This window comes from Pseudorca crassidens, chromosome 6 (genome assembly GCF_039906515.1).
Source record: "Pseudorca crassidens isolate mPseCra1 chromosome 6, mPseCra1.hap1, whole genome shotgun sequence".
In the NCBI taxonomy this organism is placed as follows: Eukaryota; Metazoa; Chordata; class Mammalia; order Artiodactyla; family Delphinidae; genus Pseudorca; species Pseudorca crassidens.
The window spans coordinates 11,451,146-11,471,655 of NC_090301.1; the positions used below are offsets into that span (position 1 = coordinate 11,451,146).

Below are 20,510 nucleotides of genomic sequence, written 5' to 3' on the forward strand. Positions count from 1 at the left end.
TATTTTTAGCTGAACCACTTTATAGACACTACAAATTACAAAAACAGCTGTAACAAAACCAGCGCCTACCACTACCAGGACGAAGATCTGAAAGGAAGCAAGTGGGTTCTTACTACCTGCCAAGTCATTAATTGCTTTCCTTGCTCCAGAGCCGGGAAAACTTAGGTGCATATAAAGAAACATAATATGGAATATAGCTCACAGCACAATATGATGAAATAAAATCTTTTGATACACAAATATAGCTTTGGTTGACAGTTTATTAAATACACTACATTTGTACCTTATTCTGTAGTTTTTTAAATCATTCACACAAGGACTTAGTAAAAATGTACTTTATAGAAAACCATCTGCAAAACTAAAATAAAAATAAAAATGCACATTTTGCCCTCATCTTAAACTGCTGAAAATGTTAGGAATTATTTTATTGAAGGTGATCCTGAAACATGAGGTGACTTGAGTTTATTAAATCTGACACCAGACCATGACTTCAGTAGTGTTAATGTTGAAATGTGGATGCAAAAATGTCTATTAACTAAACTGTTTAATCTAACAGTGTTTGAGAAACAGGACAATATAAAGTATTATTTTTCCTTTACAGACACTTCTCTAAATCCATTTTCTGTACACTTTTTTCTCTCCCATTCATAGAATTAGCTGTGCAGATTGATGAGGCAAAAACAAAACAAAACAAAACAACAAACAAACTAGGTCCTATTTACAAAACATGCAAAGGGAGAATTTTAAGTAGGTGTTATGGCAGAACTGGTTAAAACTAAATACAGTCGAGTGACAGGACATACCTTTACTTCTGCAAATATAAGTCTTTCCCCCATCCTTTCTGGGAGAAATACATTTTCAGGGTGGGGACTGTAAAACGGCATACAATGCAAAGACAGAAATAAAGAGGTTTGCAAATTCTTTATATTTCCAGCTGTTGAGACAATATTTTTGAGAGTTGAGGTTACCTCTAGCGGCGAAACCAGAGCCAGCTATTAAGCAGCCAGAATGCTACAGTAATTGAATACATGACCATTTCTCTTTTAGCACGTTCTTTGTTCTCCTCTTCCAGAAGTTGTAGACGTCTATTTAGTTTGATTATCTAAGTAAAAAACAATATCAAAAAATGAATAGAAGCTTTAATGCATGATGCAATCAGATTCTTACAGAGTAGTTTAATTTGTAAAAAGAATTATTACAAACATGAAGAGTTTCATTTGGAGCAAAATAAAGAAAGCTATATATAGAAAAAATGTTACCCGCGACAGCTTAAATTCACTTAAATTCTCTTCTCTTATGAGCTTCTGTCACTCAGCTTCAGTTTTTCACCTTTAACCTGCTTTCACTGTTTTATGCCTTCTCTGAGTTACTAAAAGGATCCCAATAATTAACCTACTATAGTGGGCCCTGTGACCTGCCACCCTTCAGGACTAAAAGGCTAATTCTCTACCTGTTAGGAGTGTCACTGGTTGACAGCACTGTCCTCGGCTTTGGTCCCTACTGTGAATAGCTCTGGGCTGAACAACTGTCTTGCCCAAGTTCATGCTCCCTTATGAAGGCAGCATGAATCCACCGACTGGTCGGTGATGGGGTTAAAAGGCCCAGGCCGCTTGCTCCAACTGTGAAGGGTCATCTCAGCTTCAGAGCAATTTATGGATGCACTGGTTTGCTTAAAATGTTAGGATTCTTTGTTATTGGCTAGAATTACATCAATCCATTTTGGTAATACTGCTTTATGCTGATCAAAACATGTAAATAGTGGTTTAATATGTCTTTAATCAAAATGGGAAAGTCAATTATGGTTTAATAAATAGTTTGATAAAATATTTTAATCCATGGGTTCCACTGGACAGAAAATGATAAAATGTTAGGAACTACCACTTTAAATATTATATGAATATAATTTAGGATTATATGGTATTTGGTACATTAAATACCTGTCGTCTTAATGAAGCTGCATCTACAACAGTCATGTCATCTGAGGTTCCTTCAATCGTTGTATCTATATGTGAAATGCCATACCTAGCAGATAAGAAATAAAAATATGATTTAATATTAGAATAGAACTAAAAGTACCTGGCAAGTCAAATCATGTAATATATTGTGTAATGCTCAGAGAACTGTTAAAAAGACTGGTATTTAACAGTACAAATTACTAAAATATTTACCAATCTGAACGGGTACTAACAAAGGAAAGGAAAGAGCTTAGCTTAACAACTACCTACAATACTAGGAAGGTGTGCTGAAAGTTTGAGAAAGAGAAGAAACCCTGACTAAAGATATAAATAAGGAGACACTTTTCAACTCAGAGGGATGGGCAGTGTTAAAAAGGATACCTGGCTGAAAAGATTTGAGAGCTGCTGTGCTAGCATATAACGAAATACAATTCTCCCACCATCTGATGTCTGTATGTGGTTCCTCAGAAGTCCCTGCTGAGACTCATGGCAGGGAACACAAAGTAAACAAACTCCAGCTGAAAAAGGAAGACTCTGATCATGTTTTATTTCTCCTACTCTTCTCAGTGCCTCTTCTCTTGCCATTTCCACTCTTCACTTCTTATTTCCAATTACTTATTCTCTACTGTGTCTCCATAGAAGCAATTATAAAATCACCTGAATACATCCTGTCACTACATTCAGATCCAGAATTTAAATACTATAATTAAGAAGCGGTGTATAAAATAATACTGGAAAGCCACTAAGACAAACCTTAGAGAAACATTAAAAAGTATTTCTTGTTCAAATGCAGTTACTTCTAAAGGCGCACCGATTTTTAAATGAATGACAATAAACTTCTGAGATACAAATGCACACAAATGCTATTATTCCTCTTTGCCCAGATTTCCACTTTTAAAATATATTTTAATTAAGATACAATTCACATACCATATAATTCACCTCGTATATTTATATCCTTACTATTTGAATCCTGTATGGTTATTTCAGTAAAATGGCACATTAACTTTTCCAAATGAGTGGATCATAAATAAACTGAATTTAAAAGTTACTCCTATGTAATCTACAGAGTTGGCACATAGAGCGTAATATTGATATATTTCAAGCAAGTCCCTATTACAAAAAGCATATTACCACACAAACGTGTATGAAGAGAATTATATTTTTCCTCCAGACACGTTAAAGACAAGTCTATTCAGAAAATCCTTTTGTTACAAATGCCACTGAAAATAATTCAAAAATACTTTAATAAATAACATAAAACAATTTTTAATTGTATAATCCTGCAGTGTCATCATTCTGAACGCTGATTTTAATTACAGAGGTTGCAGTTTCAATGATAGATGGTATGTACTGACTTTAGATAATCTAGAACAATCTCTAAATGTTCTTTTTAGGGCTAAATTAACTTACTTTCTCCTAATCTGCCCCTTCCTTCATGGGAACACAGCAAATATACTGGAATACCGAGAGTAACGGCATCAGATAGAGAAGTTAGCTACTAAGTTAGTAGGTGCTAAGAACTATGGCTTTACAAACATCTGAGTTAATTATTCCTTTGAACATTAAGCAGAATTCTTAAACAATTAGTGGAAAACATAAGGGTTGAAGATTCCTCTTCTCTACACTTTATCCTCAAAATAAAACTCTTCTATTTCTGTGAGGTCATACATGAGATAAATAATTGGGAAAAAAACAACAAACAGTAGAAGCAATTGCTTCAAAGGTAAAGGGACCCAGACTGAAGAGAGAGAATGAAGTGTAACTGAAAGGGACTCCCCACAATTTAGATCCTGAACTAACTAAGGTTTTAAATATCTGTAAAGGAAATCTTCATTTGCTAAGAAATCTAAGGATATGACAAAAGACTTTACTTGTGTAATTTGACTTAAAACTAAAACCTGTATTGATCAGAGCTAAAAACTCTGTAAGAAATCTAAGTCAGATCACTGCCTGAAAATACTTTCACAGAAAAATAAAAGGATCACAAACTTACGAGAAATACACAAGGAAAAACTTAAAACGGACTGAGTTAATATTGTAAAAAGAAACAAGTCAGCGGAGTGGAAAGGGACCCCTAAGGACACACTTTTCAATTTTCTAACCTGAATTCAGTATTAATGAGAAACCAGTATTTCCCTCTTTTCTTGCCTAAAAATGAACGTGCCAGCTTGCTTCCTCTCATCATAGAAATAATGCTGCCAGTTTTTTTTGTTTGTTTTTTTCTTTTGCGGTACGTGGGCCTCTCACTGTTGTGGCCTCTCCCATTGCGGAGCACAGGCTCCGGACGCACAGGCTCAGCGGCCATGGCTCACGGGCCCAGCCGCTCCGCGGCATGTGGGATCTTCCCGTACCGGGGCACGAACCCGTGTCCCCTGCATCGGCAGGCGGACACTCAACCACTGCGCCACCAGGGAAGCCCCTACTGACAGTTTTAAATCTACTGCTACAGATAATCAAGTTCTGCTTAAAATAAATAAAACTGGCTCTGAAAAAATTACAGAAATGCTATCTGTAAATACTAACCAATTTTTTATTTTTTTTTTTAACCCAAGAAGTTGGGAAATGAGATTTTGGCACCTGAGAACCTCAAAGTATTCGTATGTGCCATTCTATCTGTCCTTGTGCATGACAGGAAGAAATAACTACTCAGGCTAAGCATATCTGAAAGTGTGAAAGGGACAAAAATAAGAGAGAAAAGCTTAATCAACGGATGACAAAAATTCTTAAAACTAAATTCTCTTTCTAAACATTTACCTTCTCAGGTTACCAACGCTGATTTCCCCCAATTTAAGATGATGCTTTACAGACACATTTATCTACACACTGAAAGTGACATTACAGACAATTAACAACTAAAAAGGAAATGCTGGACAGAACCTCAGGCAACAATTAAAATGATGCACATAAAACAAGGTTTAAGATTATTTTTTTCTGTGTTTTAGTATGACCGCCAATAAGCTATTAAAACCATGTTTAAATACCCTGTCTCTGATGTTCCCATGATAATGTATCATAACAGTTTTTCTTTATACTCTTTTGGCCAAATGTCATGAATGATTAGACTCACTGTTCTCAGAGAAAAACAGGATGTACTCAGAGAAAAGCTGTAGAGATTCAAGCTATAATATAAAGGCGTGGCTGCTACATGCATTACGTCCTGCAAACTACACGTTCAGTCAACTCTCTACCCTGGTAATTACAAAGTCTCAAAGTTTACCTGGCGTTGTCATGATGAGGGTTAGAGGTGGCGGCAGCAGACCCACCACGCAACACAGGTCTAAGGCGGGTTTTTGCGGGAGAAGGCACAAGACAGAATCAGGAACCAGAGAGTAACAAGATAAAAGCAAAAATAAGACAAAAATAAGACAAATAAATGTCAAATATGTTTGTATGTTTCAATACAATATATTTCAAACACTTCAAGTATCTTTGTCTCACTGTCCTCCACTTTATGATTTTCATAAGTTTAGTATCTTACAATGTGTTAAAAAACAAAGGGAACCTACGTTTTTCATAACAAAATAGCACCAGCATATAATTTTTTTGGTGCTTATATTTTGATTTATGAAATTCAAGACAGAGGACAACTCTGTTCAAAATGTATACTTTCTCTCTTCTAGTTGGAAAAAAAAATCACCAGCAACTTTAGAAGCATGTCAAGAACTGGTTAGTAGCACCTGCATCATCATGGTTGCTCATCTGATATCAAAGCTCTATCTCAAAAATTTCAAGAAACTCCCATTTCTCACAATTCCTTGCCTCCCACCTCATTAATTTTGCTTAGTGCCTGATACCTTAATATAGCTGTGTCTCATTCAAACCCTCAGCTCTCAAGAGCAAAACTGCAAGCCTCAGCTCTGGAGCTAAGGAGATCAGGGACATGCTCTGAGGGGCATACTGCAGCACATTACAGGAAGTGCAATCAAATATGTGAGTCTGACCTTGAGACAACCAGAAGCGACATACAGGACTGCTGGAAATGAAGATTAAGGTGCACTGGATTTTCACCGAGTACATACTTTGATTCTAGAGGACAATTAGTTCTCTACCTAGGTAAGCAGTAACCTTTCCAATAAATTTTATTTTATTTTTTAAATCAGAAAACAAAAGCTCTATGTGGTCACTGGTCAATTCCCCAAAAAGTAATCAGCAATATTTATAACCAGAGAAAGGAGACTGGGATATAGAACCCATATAAGGATTTGAAGAATTATTACATTCTATTTTGAATGTCTCCTACTCTACAGACGGATCAGGTTTTGTCTGAATTTAAGTATCAAGACAATTCTTATAGTAAACACTTAGTACCAAATGCACTATTTTTTTTCTGCAAGTTGGCACCGCTGTAGAATTTTGGTTACAATACAAATCACTATTTTATGTCAGGTCAGTTTATACAAGAAAATTTTAATGTTTAGCTTGTATGTTTCCTAAAGGCACTACTGGTGCTTAAAGAAAATTTCCAGAGCCTATAGGATAAGAGACTTTTGGGTCAGATGTTAGACTTCTATTTTGTTGGCTAAACAACAGTGAAAAATTACATATGCTTGAGACAGGTTTTCAACTCATCCCATCCTACTAATTAATTTATTCTGTGACATTAGGAAAACTTACTTAACTACAATCCTACACTACATTAACATAGGAAAGGTTAAAAATGAAGCCACCGCTTTGTCACCTAAAGCTTTTTCTAAAAAAATCATACATTGCTCAAAAGGAGCTGCCATATTCAACATATTCCACCACAGAGATTCCCCTTTTATGATGCAGAGCCAGAAAATAACACAGTTACCTTTCACAACGTATTTCATTTTGTCTTCTCACACTGGCAATTGACACATATAATATAAAAGTAAATTAGAGGGGTATTTGGCAAAGTTAGAAACTTCAAGTACCACTTTCTACTCTATGACTTAATACATTAAAAAATCTTTTTAAGTTTGAAAATATGTTTTGTAATTAAAGTGGCAAAAGGGAATGAGATTCAAGGCTCTACAAGTTCCCGCATTAACTTGTATACTGACATTTTTGAGTAAATAAATGGTCTGACTTAGTAGAATATGTTTCTTTGCTAAAAAAAAAAGGAAACTTCTACAGTAAGTAAACAGTTTGGATGTATCAGGAATTATATGAATATTTTAAAAATTAAAAATTTAAATTTAAAAATGATAAATAACAAACACTGTTTCAACTGCAACTTTGCATTTCTAGGTCTTCCAAATAGTATATTTATATGGATACCTGCAAAAAATATAAATTATTTACATACTGGTTTCTCATTCTGTTCATTCAAAGCTAGTATAATCTGTTAAAGAAATAATCAACCCCCCCCCCCTTTTTTGGGTCATGCCACGCAGCATGCGGGATCTTAGTTCCCTGACCAGGGATCGAATCCTCGCCCCCTGCAGTGGAAACGTGGAGTCTTAACCACTGGACCGCCAGGGAAGTCCCTCAAGCTCCTTCTAAAAGTAAAACTTAAGCATGCTGAACATGACTAATCTGTCAATACTTAAATCATGTTCTTTCATACGGACTAAGTTTCTTTTTAAAAACGTTAATATTTTGCATTGGCGAGTGAGATACGGAGCTCTGGCAGGTGTCAGAAGACATGAGCATCTCATAACCAGCAAGGACTAAACAGCATTTTAAATGCAAAGAACACACCTGGTGCTTGTCCCAGGTGTTTTGGTGAATTTTTGACACCTCAGTTTTCCAAATGCACAGCACTGACCTATGTAAATAAACCTTTCTAATGTATACCTAGGATTTAACTTTGTTTTCAGATGAACTTGGTTTTAGATCATGTAAGTGCTCAAGATGAGAAAACAAAAATACATAAACCTTTCAACAGTGTCCCTCAAAGTATAAACTAAAAATAGTTCTCATGCCAAACAACTGTGAAAATACATTATTTTATGATAATAAAACAGGCAGACAGGTTTTTTTCTTTCATTCTGCCAAATAGTTCTAACTTAATTTAACTATACCTAATGTGATGGCTTAAGACCAAAGATAAGATATTGCATTAGCGTAACAGCCAGGAATAAAAAGCAGAAAGGAAAAAAAATGATGTACAGAGCAAGGAACATAAAAGCACTTAAAACTTTATAAGCAGTATTATTTTATAGTCATGCAAATAGAACATTATCCAAATTTCACATTCCTATTTCTTATATCTGGTAAGTCATGCTAGACAGTTCTCGTAGTAGAAATAAAAATTGATTTGGCACTTACAACTCTGATTAAATCCTGCTGAACATCTGATCATAAGAGATTTCAGTGCAACGGGGAAAAAAAAACTTTCAAAATTGAAAGCACCCAATAACACTAATGAGAATCTAATCCTCCAGGCTCCAAGGTGTGTATCCAGGAGCAAAGAATTATTAATACAACTACTTTATGAATTTTAAAAATCTCATTTAAGTGAATAAGAAAAGATACTTCCTTCCCAAAAAAGGGAATTTTCGTTATCAATTTATTACAATTAAAAAAAATCACTTAAAGCTCAAAATAGTTTTTTTATAAATAAAAGAATACAAAGTAAATTTTATAATTAGTAAGATTTTTGTACTTGTGAGCTTGAGGCAAAATTTTTCCATTAAGGAGTAAAAAAATCCAACTATGTTTCCATATACTGCACTGAACTGTCTATATGTAGGGGGATGGGACAAATAATTTTAACATACTGGGGCTTTGTCATCTAGCTTTTAATCTATATAGGATTTATAAACATCTTTCTCATTCAGATATTTTCACTATAATAGCATTTGATATGATGTAATTTGACCTAATAATCTAGTCTCTTCTAAGGACCTATTTTAATTAAAAAGTTAAAGAGGATACCTGGTGAAGAATAAATCTATGTTAAGGAGGGAGGAGAAAACAGGGCTTTGGAAATATTAGTCAGGTGCCAGGTACTTTATATTCAATATCTTTTTAAGGATCTCCCATGACACTAAATAAAGAATTTGAGTCCATTATCCCTATATCTTAAATAAAAGCAGGAGAGGGGGGAAGATTCCTCATAAGAATCCAGAAAACTAGGTTAATATTAGTATTACCCTTCTTTTTTAAAAATAGATGAAGAAAATGAGGCCCAGAGAAGCTAAGCAATTCGCCCAAGGCCATCATGTAGCTATAGCTGTTCAGTGGGGTGGATCAAGATTAAATCTGACCCCCTCCCTTGATCCATGTTTTTTTCTTCTGAACCATGATGCTTCTTACAGGCTCCAAATATCCTAAGATAGTCCTTGAAGCTTCAAAGAGATTAGAGGGACTCTAAACCTTTGGGGAGGGAGATAAACACCCACACATGCATATACACCTATACATGAATACATATGTCCATAGATGTATATATAATTTTCCCCCTGCCATGAGTTTTCTCTTTTATGCTCTTTCTGGTACAGCTTTAAGTCCTTGGACCCACACATATGGGAGCCCTGGGAAGGGTCAGAAACACCAGTTGAGCAGCAGGAGGTGAAACACCTGGGGCTTATGTGAGGGTCAAAAGCACTTAATAAAAAGTTTGTTCAGAGCAAGTCATAAGACATATGAGTTCCTAAAGTAACAAAAAAGGTTTACTGAAGGGCCAGCTGAATTTATTGGGAATTCTTCAAAATGCAAAATTAACAGTCTAAAAAAATGATCATGAAAATTCAAACACTGACTCACAGAGTTACTACATAAAATGTTTAGAGTTGAAGTGAAACTGACTGTACCTTCCTCATACTATGCCAAAAAAGCTCCCAAATTCCATCTTTTTAAAACACCATCTAGTAATGAAGCAAGGAGAAAAAAGTATTTGAAATAATGGCAAACAATTTATTTGAATGAACAAAGTCTAAGTATACACTACTAATGATTTTACTTGGAGATGTTCGAAAGTTAGATACACTATCCATACTGAAAAAAAATCAGCATTAAAAAGACAACAGCACCTGGGATTTTCAGTACAGGTGTGGAAATCCCTAGTTAAGAGGAAAGAAAAAAATCGTCCTGGCAGCTACACTGATATCAGATTTGCTTCCTAATCCAACCACATTAGTAACATAAATGAGTGAATCAAAAGACTTACTGAAGAAAATGAGTACAGTTCAGTCCAACATCACACACTCAATCCAAAAGTACCCCTCAGCATAACCAAAAATGGAATCAGGTACTTAAAAACAGGTCAACAAAGTCTTGGGAAAAAAACCATTATACTTCCCGTGTATAATTAGTTATTAACTGAATTCCCTCCCTGACTGAAGAGAAGTTAACAGAACCTTGTGAAATGTGAATTTTGGACAATAATTTCAAATTAAAAGAAAGCAAAGCAAGCTGTTTTAAACCGCTGCATCTGAGAAAGAGACAAAGGCGCGAACATAAAAGGAAGACACCACAGTCCACTCATGAGGAGCCAAAAGACAGGCGGTAAAGTTGGCGCGAATCACAGGGCCGATCACCTGCGGCTTTCATCCAGCACATCCAGGATCTGCTGGCAAGCCCTACGAGTGGAAGACTGGATAAGCGACAAAATGCCACGAGCGGAGGAAGGATTAGCTCCATCTTCAGGTAGCATACGGGGAGGACAAACCCGAACCTGTTGTGGCGATGGTGTCACACTGTTTACACAAGCACAGCAAATGAAGAGAAAAACACTCAAGTCAGATTTGTATAAAACTTCAGCTCAGCAGTTTCCCCAAAATTTTAAGAATTATTAAAATTCTTAATTTTATAATTATTTAATAATTATTAAAATTATTAAAATTTTAAGAATTTCCCCAAAATTTCCCCCAAATTTTAAGAATTATCGTTTTCTTGCCCATTTTTCCCACCCTTCATTTTCCCCCAAAAGAGTCAAGCCAAAGAAGTTAATAAACATATTAAATTGCTTTAAAAAACAGGCTACCATGCAGTATCTGTAACTGTGGCTTTAAACATCAAATTGAACAAATTGAATATGAAAGAACAACTTTAAGAGGGAAGAGAACTACGGCAAGGAGTATATTCAACCCCCAGCTTAAGAGAAGCGGCATTCTTTGCTTTGTGTGTATATTCCAATTCAGTAAACCAAGCCTCTAACAAACAACACTGCACTGCAACTTATGGATGGGCAGAACAGTCAGATAGAGAATTCTGGTATATAGGCGTCAAGGTTTACACACATGAATCCAAAGTGATTCCATGAAAATGCCATTTCAAATACTTCACAAAGACAATGAAGCAATCTGAGTTTATGACGAGTAAATTTAAAGATGAATTAAAGTTTCAGAAAGCTAACAAAAGCATTTTGATTACTTAATTACATTAAAGCATATGTTCCCTAGCTAAATGACTAAAACATAAAACTACTCCCAATTCTGTGAATACAATGAAAAGGTAAGGATGGATGTTAAACAGCTATTTCTGGGTTGCTCAGTGACAGTGACCTTAACCATTCTTTCACACGTGAGTTGCGATTCACAATTTCTTTGGCTCCCCTGACAGCACCTCCTAAAAGCTGAGAGCATTTGAATGAAGCAATTTTACAATTCTAACCTGAACTCTTTACTTTCAGAGGCCTGTCTAATGTTAGAGCATGATCAGCCATATGAGGTATCTAACTGATATATGGACTTGGCATCTGGTTTGTTGTAAGAGGTGTTGTTACAAGAGGACTATGGGAAGTGGGCTCAATATTTTTTCTCAGTGTCAGGGCAAGAACGCCTTAGACTAAACCTCATCCTTTTGTATTCTGCACAAAAGGATGAAAGTGGAGCAGACAGTGAACGACTGAAAAGATAAAAGATTTTATTTTGATTTGTGTAAATCTTTTCTAACTTAACATGTATTTGTTTGGGAACCACAAAATAAGTGCAATAATGTTTGACAGGGGTAACTGTCGTCTAATATTATTCCCAGAGTCCCAGAAAATTAAAAACAAAATCTTCTCCACAATTTTGTGAATAACTTTCAATGTCTTGATGATCCAAAGTGAGAAGTACAATAAACATGAAAACCATGTTTTCCAAAGACTACTTAAAAGACAAAGATTTAAGCCAAATCTTGGCACACTGAGAAATTAATCTGTCAGGGCTGATTCACCATAGGAATTAGGCTTAATCGTGTCAAGATAAATGCAATTTTTCAGACGCAGGCTCATGGATGGTTACCTTAAACATCTGTCCACAGACTAGGAATCTTCTGTAATATATATAACGTATCAACAACAGTATATATATATATAGCTTATCAACTGACCCACAGTACTTGGCAAAACCCACCCTGCGTATCCAAGAAGAGTGAAAGAATCAGTATATCTGGGACTCAAAGTCTAGGTACTAGCCTTGCACTCATAATTCTCTTTAGGCAGCATGGAGAAAACCTGAAGCTCTTGCTCTTTGTGAGAAACCAGACTGAATTCATGTTAGAAAAGTGTCACCAGAGGCAGGAATGGAGTGGCCAGTTCTGTGTCAACATAAACAGGCAATCCATCTTACACTCTTCTTGATAGCAGTGCCAACATACCTGGATAAATTTATACTTAAGCAAGTTTTAAAACACTAATCAGTACAATATCTATTGATATAATTAAAGCATTTGTCTTCGTATTTTGGGGCTAAATTGAACACTTCACATATCACTTTGTACTAGTAAATAAATTAGCTACATACATATTAAAGTCTATAATGATCAATATTTAGAATTATAATCTTACAGCAAAAACGCCGACAAACTGAATCCAAATCCATGAAAAAAGTTTGATGCATTTTTGCCCATTAAAATTTTAAAGGAAAGAAGGCTTCCTTTTTTTTTTTTTTGCGGTATGCCGGCCTCTCCCTGTTGTGGCCTCTCCCGTTGCGGAGCACAGGCTCCGGACGCGCAGGCTCAGCGGCCACAGCTCACAGGCCCAGCCGCTCCGCAGCATGTGGGATCTTCCCGGACCGGGGCATGAACCTGTGTCCCCTGCATCGGCAGGCGGACTCTCAACCACTGCGCCACCAGGGAAGCCCAGAAGGCTTCCTTTGATAGAACTCATTTTGTCAGAAATAAGCAGTAGGAATTGTTTATTTAAGTTCTAAAAGTACAAGTTTTTCCTGTCCCTGCACAGGAAATCAGGTAATCTAGAATAAATTATTTTCAGATTAATTGCAAGGAATTCTTAACATGGAATGCACAGAAGACTGAGTTTTAAAAACAGTCTATAAGATCACTTTCAATTCTAAGATTCTATGATCACATAAAACTGGAATATGGTATTAAATGGAAAAAAATCCTACATGGTCTGTAATTGTAACTTAATAAGAAAACATGTTTATGAAGAAAGATAAAAGTTAAATTAAGTCTTCATCAATACTAGTAAAGATATTTCATCAAAGACTAATATTAAAAACATATTTGGACTTCAGGTTGTTTCTGAAAAGAAATTAGTTTCAAAGATTAGTAAGAAATTTGACTTTTCATTAATGTACATGGCAATCTTTCATAAACAGCAAAAACAGAGTAGGAAGCATTTTATACAACACTTTAGGCAGTGTACATATAGATTAAATGCCCTTGATTGTTAATATTTATTTCTATCTACAGATGAACTGAATGATTAAATCATAAGATGACCACAGTTCACCCGAATTAGAAGAAACAGTCTAGCAATTCTTTCTTCTTCAAGCTTTAAGCAGTCTTGCAAGTCTCTTTACAAATAAAAAAATTTAAACTCAGCCATAAAAAGGAACGAAACTGGGTCATTTGTAGAGATGTGGATGGATCTAGAGACTGTCATACAGAGTGAAGTAAGTCAGAAAGAGAAAAACAAATATAGCATATTAACGCATATATGTGGAACCTAGAAAAATGGTACAGATGAACCGGTTTTCAGGGCAGAAATTGAGACACAGACGTAGAGAACAAACGTATGGACACCACGCGGGGAAAGCGGCAGGGGTGGTGGTGGTGGTGTGATGAATTGGGAGATTGGGATTGACATGTATACACTGATGTGTATAAAGTGGATGACTAATAAGAACCTGCAGTATAAAAAAATAAATAAAATAAAATTCAAAAAAAAATTTAAGATCGAAAAAGAATAAGCCCCATTTTAGCAACTGGTCTGATGCTAGCTGGGATGTCCAGCACTGGCATCAACTGTGACAGGAAACAGTTCAGAGTTGAGTTTCATCTCTGTCCACGCATCCACCCAACCAAAGTGGACTGACTTTTTGGCTTTTTTGTTTGTTTGTTTTGACGCATGAAATACTGTGAAAAAGTAAACATATTGCGAAGGCACTGAGATTATTTAAGCAGAAGGTATAATATTAGTAATTTAATAAAAAGGCATGTTGATGATAAATTGATCCTAGTAATGTTATAAAACAGCAAAATCTGTTTTATCTCTTTCTTTCATAAAAGATAAGGACATTTTCGGGCTTCCCTGGTGGCGCAGTGGTTGAGAGTCCGCCTGCCGGTGCAGGGGACGCGGGTTCGTGCCCCGGTCCGGGAAGATCCCACATGCCGCGGAGTGGCTGGGCCCGTGAGCCGTGGCCGCTGAGCCTGCACGTCCGGAGCCGCCTGTGCTCCGCAATGGGAGAGGCCCATGTATCGCAAAAAAAAAAAAAAAAAAAAAAAGGTAAGGACATTTTGAAGAAAGCACTTACATTTACCATGCTATTTCATTAGTAATATCTCTCTCTTATGCTTACAGGAAATCTTACTACACAACTGCTGAGTAAACAACACTAGCCAATGTCAGAACTCAAACTTAAAAGATTTACTTGGCATAACTATGTCATTATTACAAGGTAAGTCCAAAGTCAAACACCTCTTTCTGTGTGGGTTGTCATAGGAACAGTGTTTCTCAAACTGTGAGGATTATCTCTTTGGTGAGGGCCCAGCCTCTTCCAAAAATACAGTAAAGGTAAGACAGTAAAATGGGGGAGAAAAAATTCTCACTGAAACACAAATTCTGTACCATTATGGTACAAATTCTGTACCATAAAATTTCTTTTGAAATTTTAAATAGAGAGAAAGCTTTAATTTATTGCCACTAAGGTAACTGACTAGTTCTTAGAAGCATAACAAGAGAATGAGAACAGGAGAAAAATCATTGGTTGCCAGAGTGGCTTCTGATACTTAAGAACTACATTAGCTGATGAATCTTATACTGCACGCCAAAGTGCCCCCTCCCCTTAGGAGGCCAGTCATTCCCACACCTAGTTCTAGCACATGTACAGAAAGAGTGGGTTTAATGATCTCAAAATATTCTTCCAAAGCATAATTTTAATCTATGGAATTAAAAAAAAAACTTAATGACAAACTACACTCAGACTCTTTGTCCTTTTGGGTGAAAATGAACAAGAAAAGATAGTATGCTAAAATTTTCAAAAAGATTGGGATCACTGAACCTTGTGCCAACCAGAGCAAAATGAAGGAAATGTAAAAGGCTGCTTGGTGTAAACTATTCCCTTTTACTTTCACCCTTACACCCCAAATCATACATAACTTCCTTGGTCTAGTTATTTCTTTTCTTGACAAAGTGTATGATGACAGCTTGAGAAATCCTGAAACAGAGGTACTAAAAAGCCAAACAGTAAAAGAATTAGGGCATTACATGCCAATTACCTGGTGAAATATTAGTATAACAAAAAGCCTGCAAAATTAGAACAACTCCTATTTGTGAAAAGCAGAGCAGATAAAATCTTACGTGTACTCCGGTGCAGAAATCGGTGCCTGGAACCTTGAAATTTTATTTCTTGGAGCAGAATCTGATCTGTGCCACCTTAAATAATAATTATGCTTCTTTTTATATATTCAGCTTTTATAACACAAACAGAAAGCTAAATACGATTCTACTGGTCAATCGTTTCTGTGTCAATAGCTGACAATAATCAATCCTATTGTCTCTTGCAGGTAAATAAGAAAACAAAGGCCAGTGTTTCTGCTCTTATACCCATATAGACTTCTATTCTTAAAGCCAAGGAATAAATAAAGTGGAGGCAGGCAATGGTTTGTGCACAATGACACATAAGGAATCTCACATTACAAAGAAAAGACTACAGTAGGTAAAGACAGGAAGAGTCTAATAATTACTTTGGTAGAGGTAAAATACAGCCATGTTATATTAATAGTTTCTTCCTTACCACATTGCCAACATTAAATACATAGTGTGCTCATTATATTAAAATTCTAAAGTTCACTCAATGTAGATTCTTAAAGATGAATACAATTATAAATGATAAAATTAATAACGGTAGGAGAAGAAAGGGCAAGGTTACATTATTAACAAAAAGATGGTTAAGTATGTTACCAGGTAACGGTAACATAAATAACTACTAAAACAAAAAGTATGGTTGAGTAATGTAAGCATTTCACTGCAAAAATTGTATAGTTAAATATTCATGTTATTTTTACTACCAAAAATTAAAACATGAGATTCTGTTTTATTTAAAAATGCCATTAAGGCAACTTAAAGAAACAAAGAATTCAAATATTAGTTAACTTTGTTAACCTTTTCTGTTATGAGGACTTACATTATAGGTAACTGCAAAAATATCTATGAACTAATCATTTACTATAAATCATACTTCACTAGGCTGGTTTTTATATATAATAGAGCTGTTTCCTTTCTCTTCAACTTAACTCAGCTATCAATAATATATACTTTGTGGGGGAAAAACCCAAAAATGATGCTATAGTAAAACAGTCCTGTTTTTATTTCACTAACGGGAAGTTTCAAAGTAATCACGGACCTAAAGAATAAGCCATATCTTTATATAACAGGAAAGTTTATTAGAAACTTTTGGTGCCTTAGAAAGTATTACAAATAGAAAATAACAAAAGCCCTCAGGTGTAAGTTTAATCATTCTGAGAGGGTACTAAATATCAAGAAGCTACCTTCACCATAAATTATATGGTCTTTTCACCATTTGTGTAACATAATCGAATATATTCTAGAAAAACGGATTCCATGGACTGGCTGACATCACTGTAAGCCAGGTACCTTCAGGGAAACATACAGTTATCATAAAAACTTCGTATTAATAATGGTTGAACCTTGCAGATAGGCCTTCCCTGAAGGAGACATATATTCTTTTAAACTTACTATCTTCCCATATACCCCTTCAGAATAACTCTAACTACTTGAGGAGACATTTAAAGCTTCCCCAAGAAATGAGAACTGTTATAGTTCTCCTTTGCACCTAACACAAAAAAAGAGAGATCCTACCCCTATCAAAATCCCTTCTGCATCCTTATACTCTTTAGTCAAGTCTGAATTAGAACTTGATATGGTTTAACAGAAATAGTATAATTGCATTGTGCTCTAGTTATTTTGTATGTAAATTTAAATGTTTTGCTTTTACCTAGATTTGCAAGCTCTGTGAGAGACGTATCATCTGATTCTTTGGCCGTTCCCAGAGAAACTAATATGGACTTTCCTGGTGGTCCAGTGGTTAAGACTCCACATTTCCAAAGCAGGGAGCACAGGTTTGATCCCTGCTCAGGGAACTAAAATCCCATGTGCCGTGTGGCCAAAAATAAAAGTCAGTTTGAGAAGCTAATATGATGCTTGATATCAAATATGGTTCATGGTGAATGAGCTTATGAAAACTGACTGAAAATTTAATGAGGAAGAAACATTAATTTACATTAACAATCTAAATCATCAATGGCTTTGAGACTTAAAATTCTGACCAGTTTTTAAAGGGATATTTTATTTTTTAAAACCCATTAATTTTAATAAAACAACAAAAAGCACTTGCCCAATTTAAAACATCTTATAGAGGGGTAGCTTTAAGATCAGGGTATAATGTAACCAAATGAGCAAGGAAGGTTGACACAAATAGTCTGTTAATGTATTTAAATTTTTGGAAAATGACAGGGATCCAAGAATTCAATGACTCAGTAGGCAGAGAGCTAAAAATTAATCCTGGAAAGTAAAAAAATTCGACTTGCTTACGCTACATTGTTTACCATGGCTCATAAGAAGCAGAGCTGGAAAGGGCTAATCCTGTGATAATCTTATGACAAACTGAGTAACTTGAAAATAAAGATGCTTCCTTAATAAATTGTTTTCCTTTTATTTTATATTTTTCCCCCCAACCTATATGCTAGATAAGCATTTTGGAAGGCTACATAACTGAGCACTTACTTTTGTCAATTTTTCTTAAGTATACTTTATAGGAGATTTCCAAAATAAGCAAATCATATTTATAGAAGACTATCATACACATAGAAGAGGATAACAGGATTGAAAAATTCTCACAACTAACAAAATGGTCAGACTTTAAGGCTATAAAGAGTATTGCAAAAATATAAAGTTGATGTAAATGTATAGTAGATTTCAAACACTATTAGAATTATTTTTTTCTCCAGGTTCTTAGGCATAAAACATACACTTCCTCCTCTTTTTTTTAATATTTGAGAGTTTAAAAAAGGAAATAAATTATTTAGAAAAGGATAGGACAGACAGTATATGGAGAAAACTTAATGAAGGAGATACAATGCTTAGTGGTTCTACTCACATGGAGTCAGTCCTGACCAGCTGTCCATTTTGGCGAACAGCATTTTCACTCATAGAGCGTTCTCTTTTTAGCCTGCCAACTGCACGGATCTGTTAGGCACAAAGAAGGGGAAAGGAATAGAGAATATTCTTAATAGCCTAGTAACTGCTTAGCATCAAAAGGACCTTTATCAAAGACTAGCCACAAAATTTACAAAGAAATAACCAAGAATTGCTACCAGGTATGTGTATTATACGTAGACATGTTAAAAAAAAGAACACTCTACTTATTATAATGCAGATAAACTTAGGAATGCTTATCTTCTTTACAAAAAAAGTTACTTCTAGTTTCTTTTTAAGTATCAATCTTACTTGGTACAATTATTAATATTTTTATTTATCATAATTTATACAATATACTTACATTATTTAAGAACAATTTACAATAGTTTTTAAAGGCACAAACACTATAGGACATGGGATATATTTGTACTCAAGTAAGTGTTCCTGGCTTCTGGGGTTAAAACAAATTCAGATTTGGTTGGATATCTGAAAACTAGACTTAAAAAAAGTTTTACTAGCTTAAAGGTTTTAGCATTCTAGAAATAGCCACAATCTTCCATCTCACACGCTCTTCTTACAAAATGTTATTGCTGACCTCTTTCCATTAAGGAATAGGATCTATGTTCCCTTCCCTTGAAATTGGGTACTCTAGTGACCGCTGCAGAGATGATACAATGTGACTTCTGAGGTTAGGTCATAAACAACAATAAGGCTTCTGCCTTTTTCCCCTTCCCCAGGGGAGCTGTTTGAGATTCGAACAATGACACCATGACGTGAGGAAGCCCAAGCAGCCACACAAAAGGCCATGTGTAGGTGCACCAGCCAATAATACTGGCTGAGGTCCACACAACAGGTAGTATCAACTGACATGTGAGTGAGTAAACCTTTAGATGACTGCAGCCTCAAGCTGTGTGAGTCATAAACAGCCTTTGATACTTCCTAGCCTAGGCCCAGATAATATACAACAGAAATAAGCTTTCCTCATTATTCCTGATGCAAATACCTCACCCGCAGAATCCATGAGCAAAATTATTTGTTTTTGTTTCAAGCCACTAAGTTTAGGGTGGCTTATTAAGGGGCAATAGATAACTAGAACAATGGTAATCATTAACTTCACTTCTTTTTTAGAATTTTTTTTTCGTCTTTTTTTTTTTTTACTACAAACACCCATGGCAACTTAATGGTTAAAGAAAAATTTGAACTTTACTGTAAAGGACAACTGGTGTGTGAAACAATAGACTTGATAATTAAGATTTTCAAAAATGCACACCCAGTATCTATTAATGCTCAAAGACTTGGGAATAGATTATCAGGTTATAAGCACCATCAAAACAGAATAAATCCTGTATTTCATGCCAGCAAAACTTAAGACTACTATGCAGCACATAATTTCAGAGACTGGTTTAGATTTGGTTATGGTTGTAAACCATTTACCCATCTAAACAAAAGAAAAAAAAAAAACAGAAAAGGAGTCGGTTCAGAGCCTACTGCAAGAGTTCTTTACAGTTAAACCAAAAATCAAAATTACTTGAAGGCATTTATATATAAAAACTAGCACCTCCACAATCAAATACACTTTACTCATAGTGAGCAGTACTGGGTTGCTTTGTGAGAATCCCACTGATGCTTGCCTGCCTACCTACTGCACAGTTGTGCTTGCTTTTTCTAGAGAACTGTTCTTCCACGTTGTAGGGATCAAGATGAATTTCCTACTATATTAGAACTGTTCCTCCTGCTATGTGGTAAGAACTAACATTCAGCAGATAGGAAGAGACAGGACAAGACAAATTAGTCTATGACTCCAACATAACCTGACAAAGTAGAGGATCCTAGGTCTGTTATTTTCGCCATTTGAGACCTGATTTAAATTATATCTTAACAGGAACATTAAGCTCGACATTACTAACATATTGAGGAAAAAGACAACATAAGACAAAAGCATATATTTGTTATGCCTTCATATGACCAGCCTGTATACTGTAATACCAAAGAACTTTGATACTGCCTGAGGTGATAAGCAACACGGTGATCTT

The 20,510-nt window shown here is 35.4% G+C and overlaps 1 protein-coding gene across 16 annotated transcripts in view; it reads right to left on the reverse strand.

The window, feature by feature from the left end:
- Positions 1–902: 902 nt before the first annotated feature.
- Positions 903–20,510, reverse strand: part of MFF (mitochondrial fission factor) — a 33,994-nt gene continuing 14,386 nt past the window's right edge. For 7 of the 16 annotated variants that reach the window (XM_067740350.1, XM_067740344.1, XM_067740353.1 and 4 more), the window contains 7 exons: positions 18,437–18,525; positions 15,619–15,693; positions 10,406–10,564; positions 6,751–6,783; positions 5,176–5,235; positions 1,938–2,022; positions 903–1,102 (listed from right to left, as the gene is read on the reverse strand). In XM_067740350.1, coding sequence (XP_067596451.1) covers positions 971–1,102; positions 1,938–2,022; positions 5,176–5,235; positions 6,751–6,783; positions 10,406–10,564; positions 15,619–15,693; positions 18,437–18,525 — 633 coding nt within the window. In that variant the 3' untranslated portion in view covers positions 903–970. The remainder of the gene's footprint in view (positions 1,103–1,937; positions 2,023–5,175; positions 5,236–6,750; positions 6,784–10,405; positions 10,565–15,618; positions 15,694–18,436; positions 18,526–20,510) is intronic. The other 9 variants (XM_067740349.1, XM_067740355.1, XM_067740348.1 and 6 more) reach the window with 9 other exon arrangements.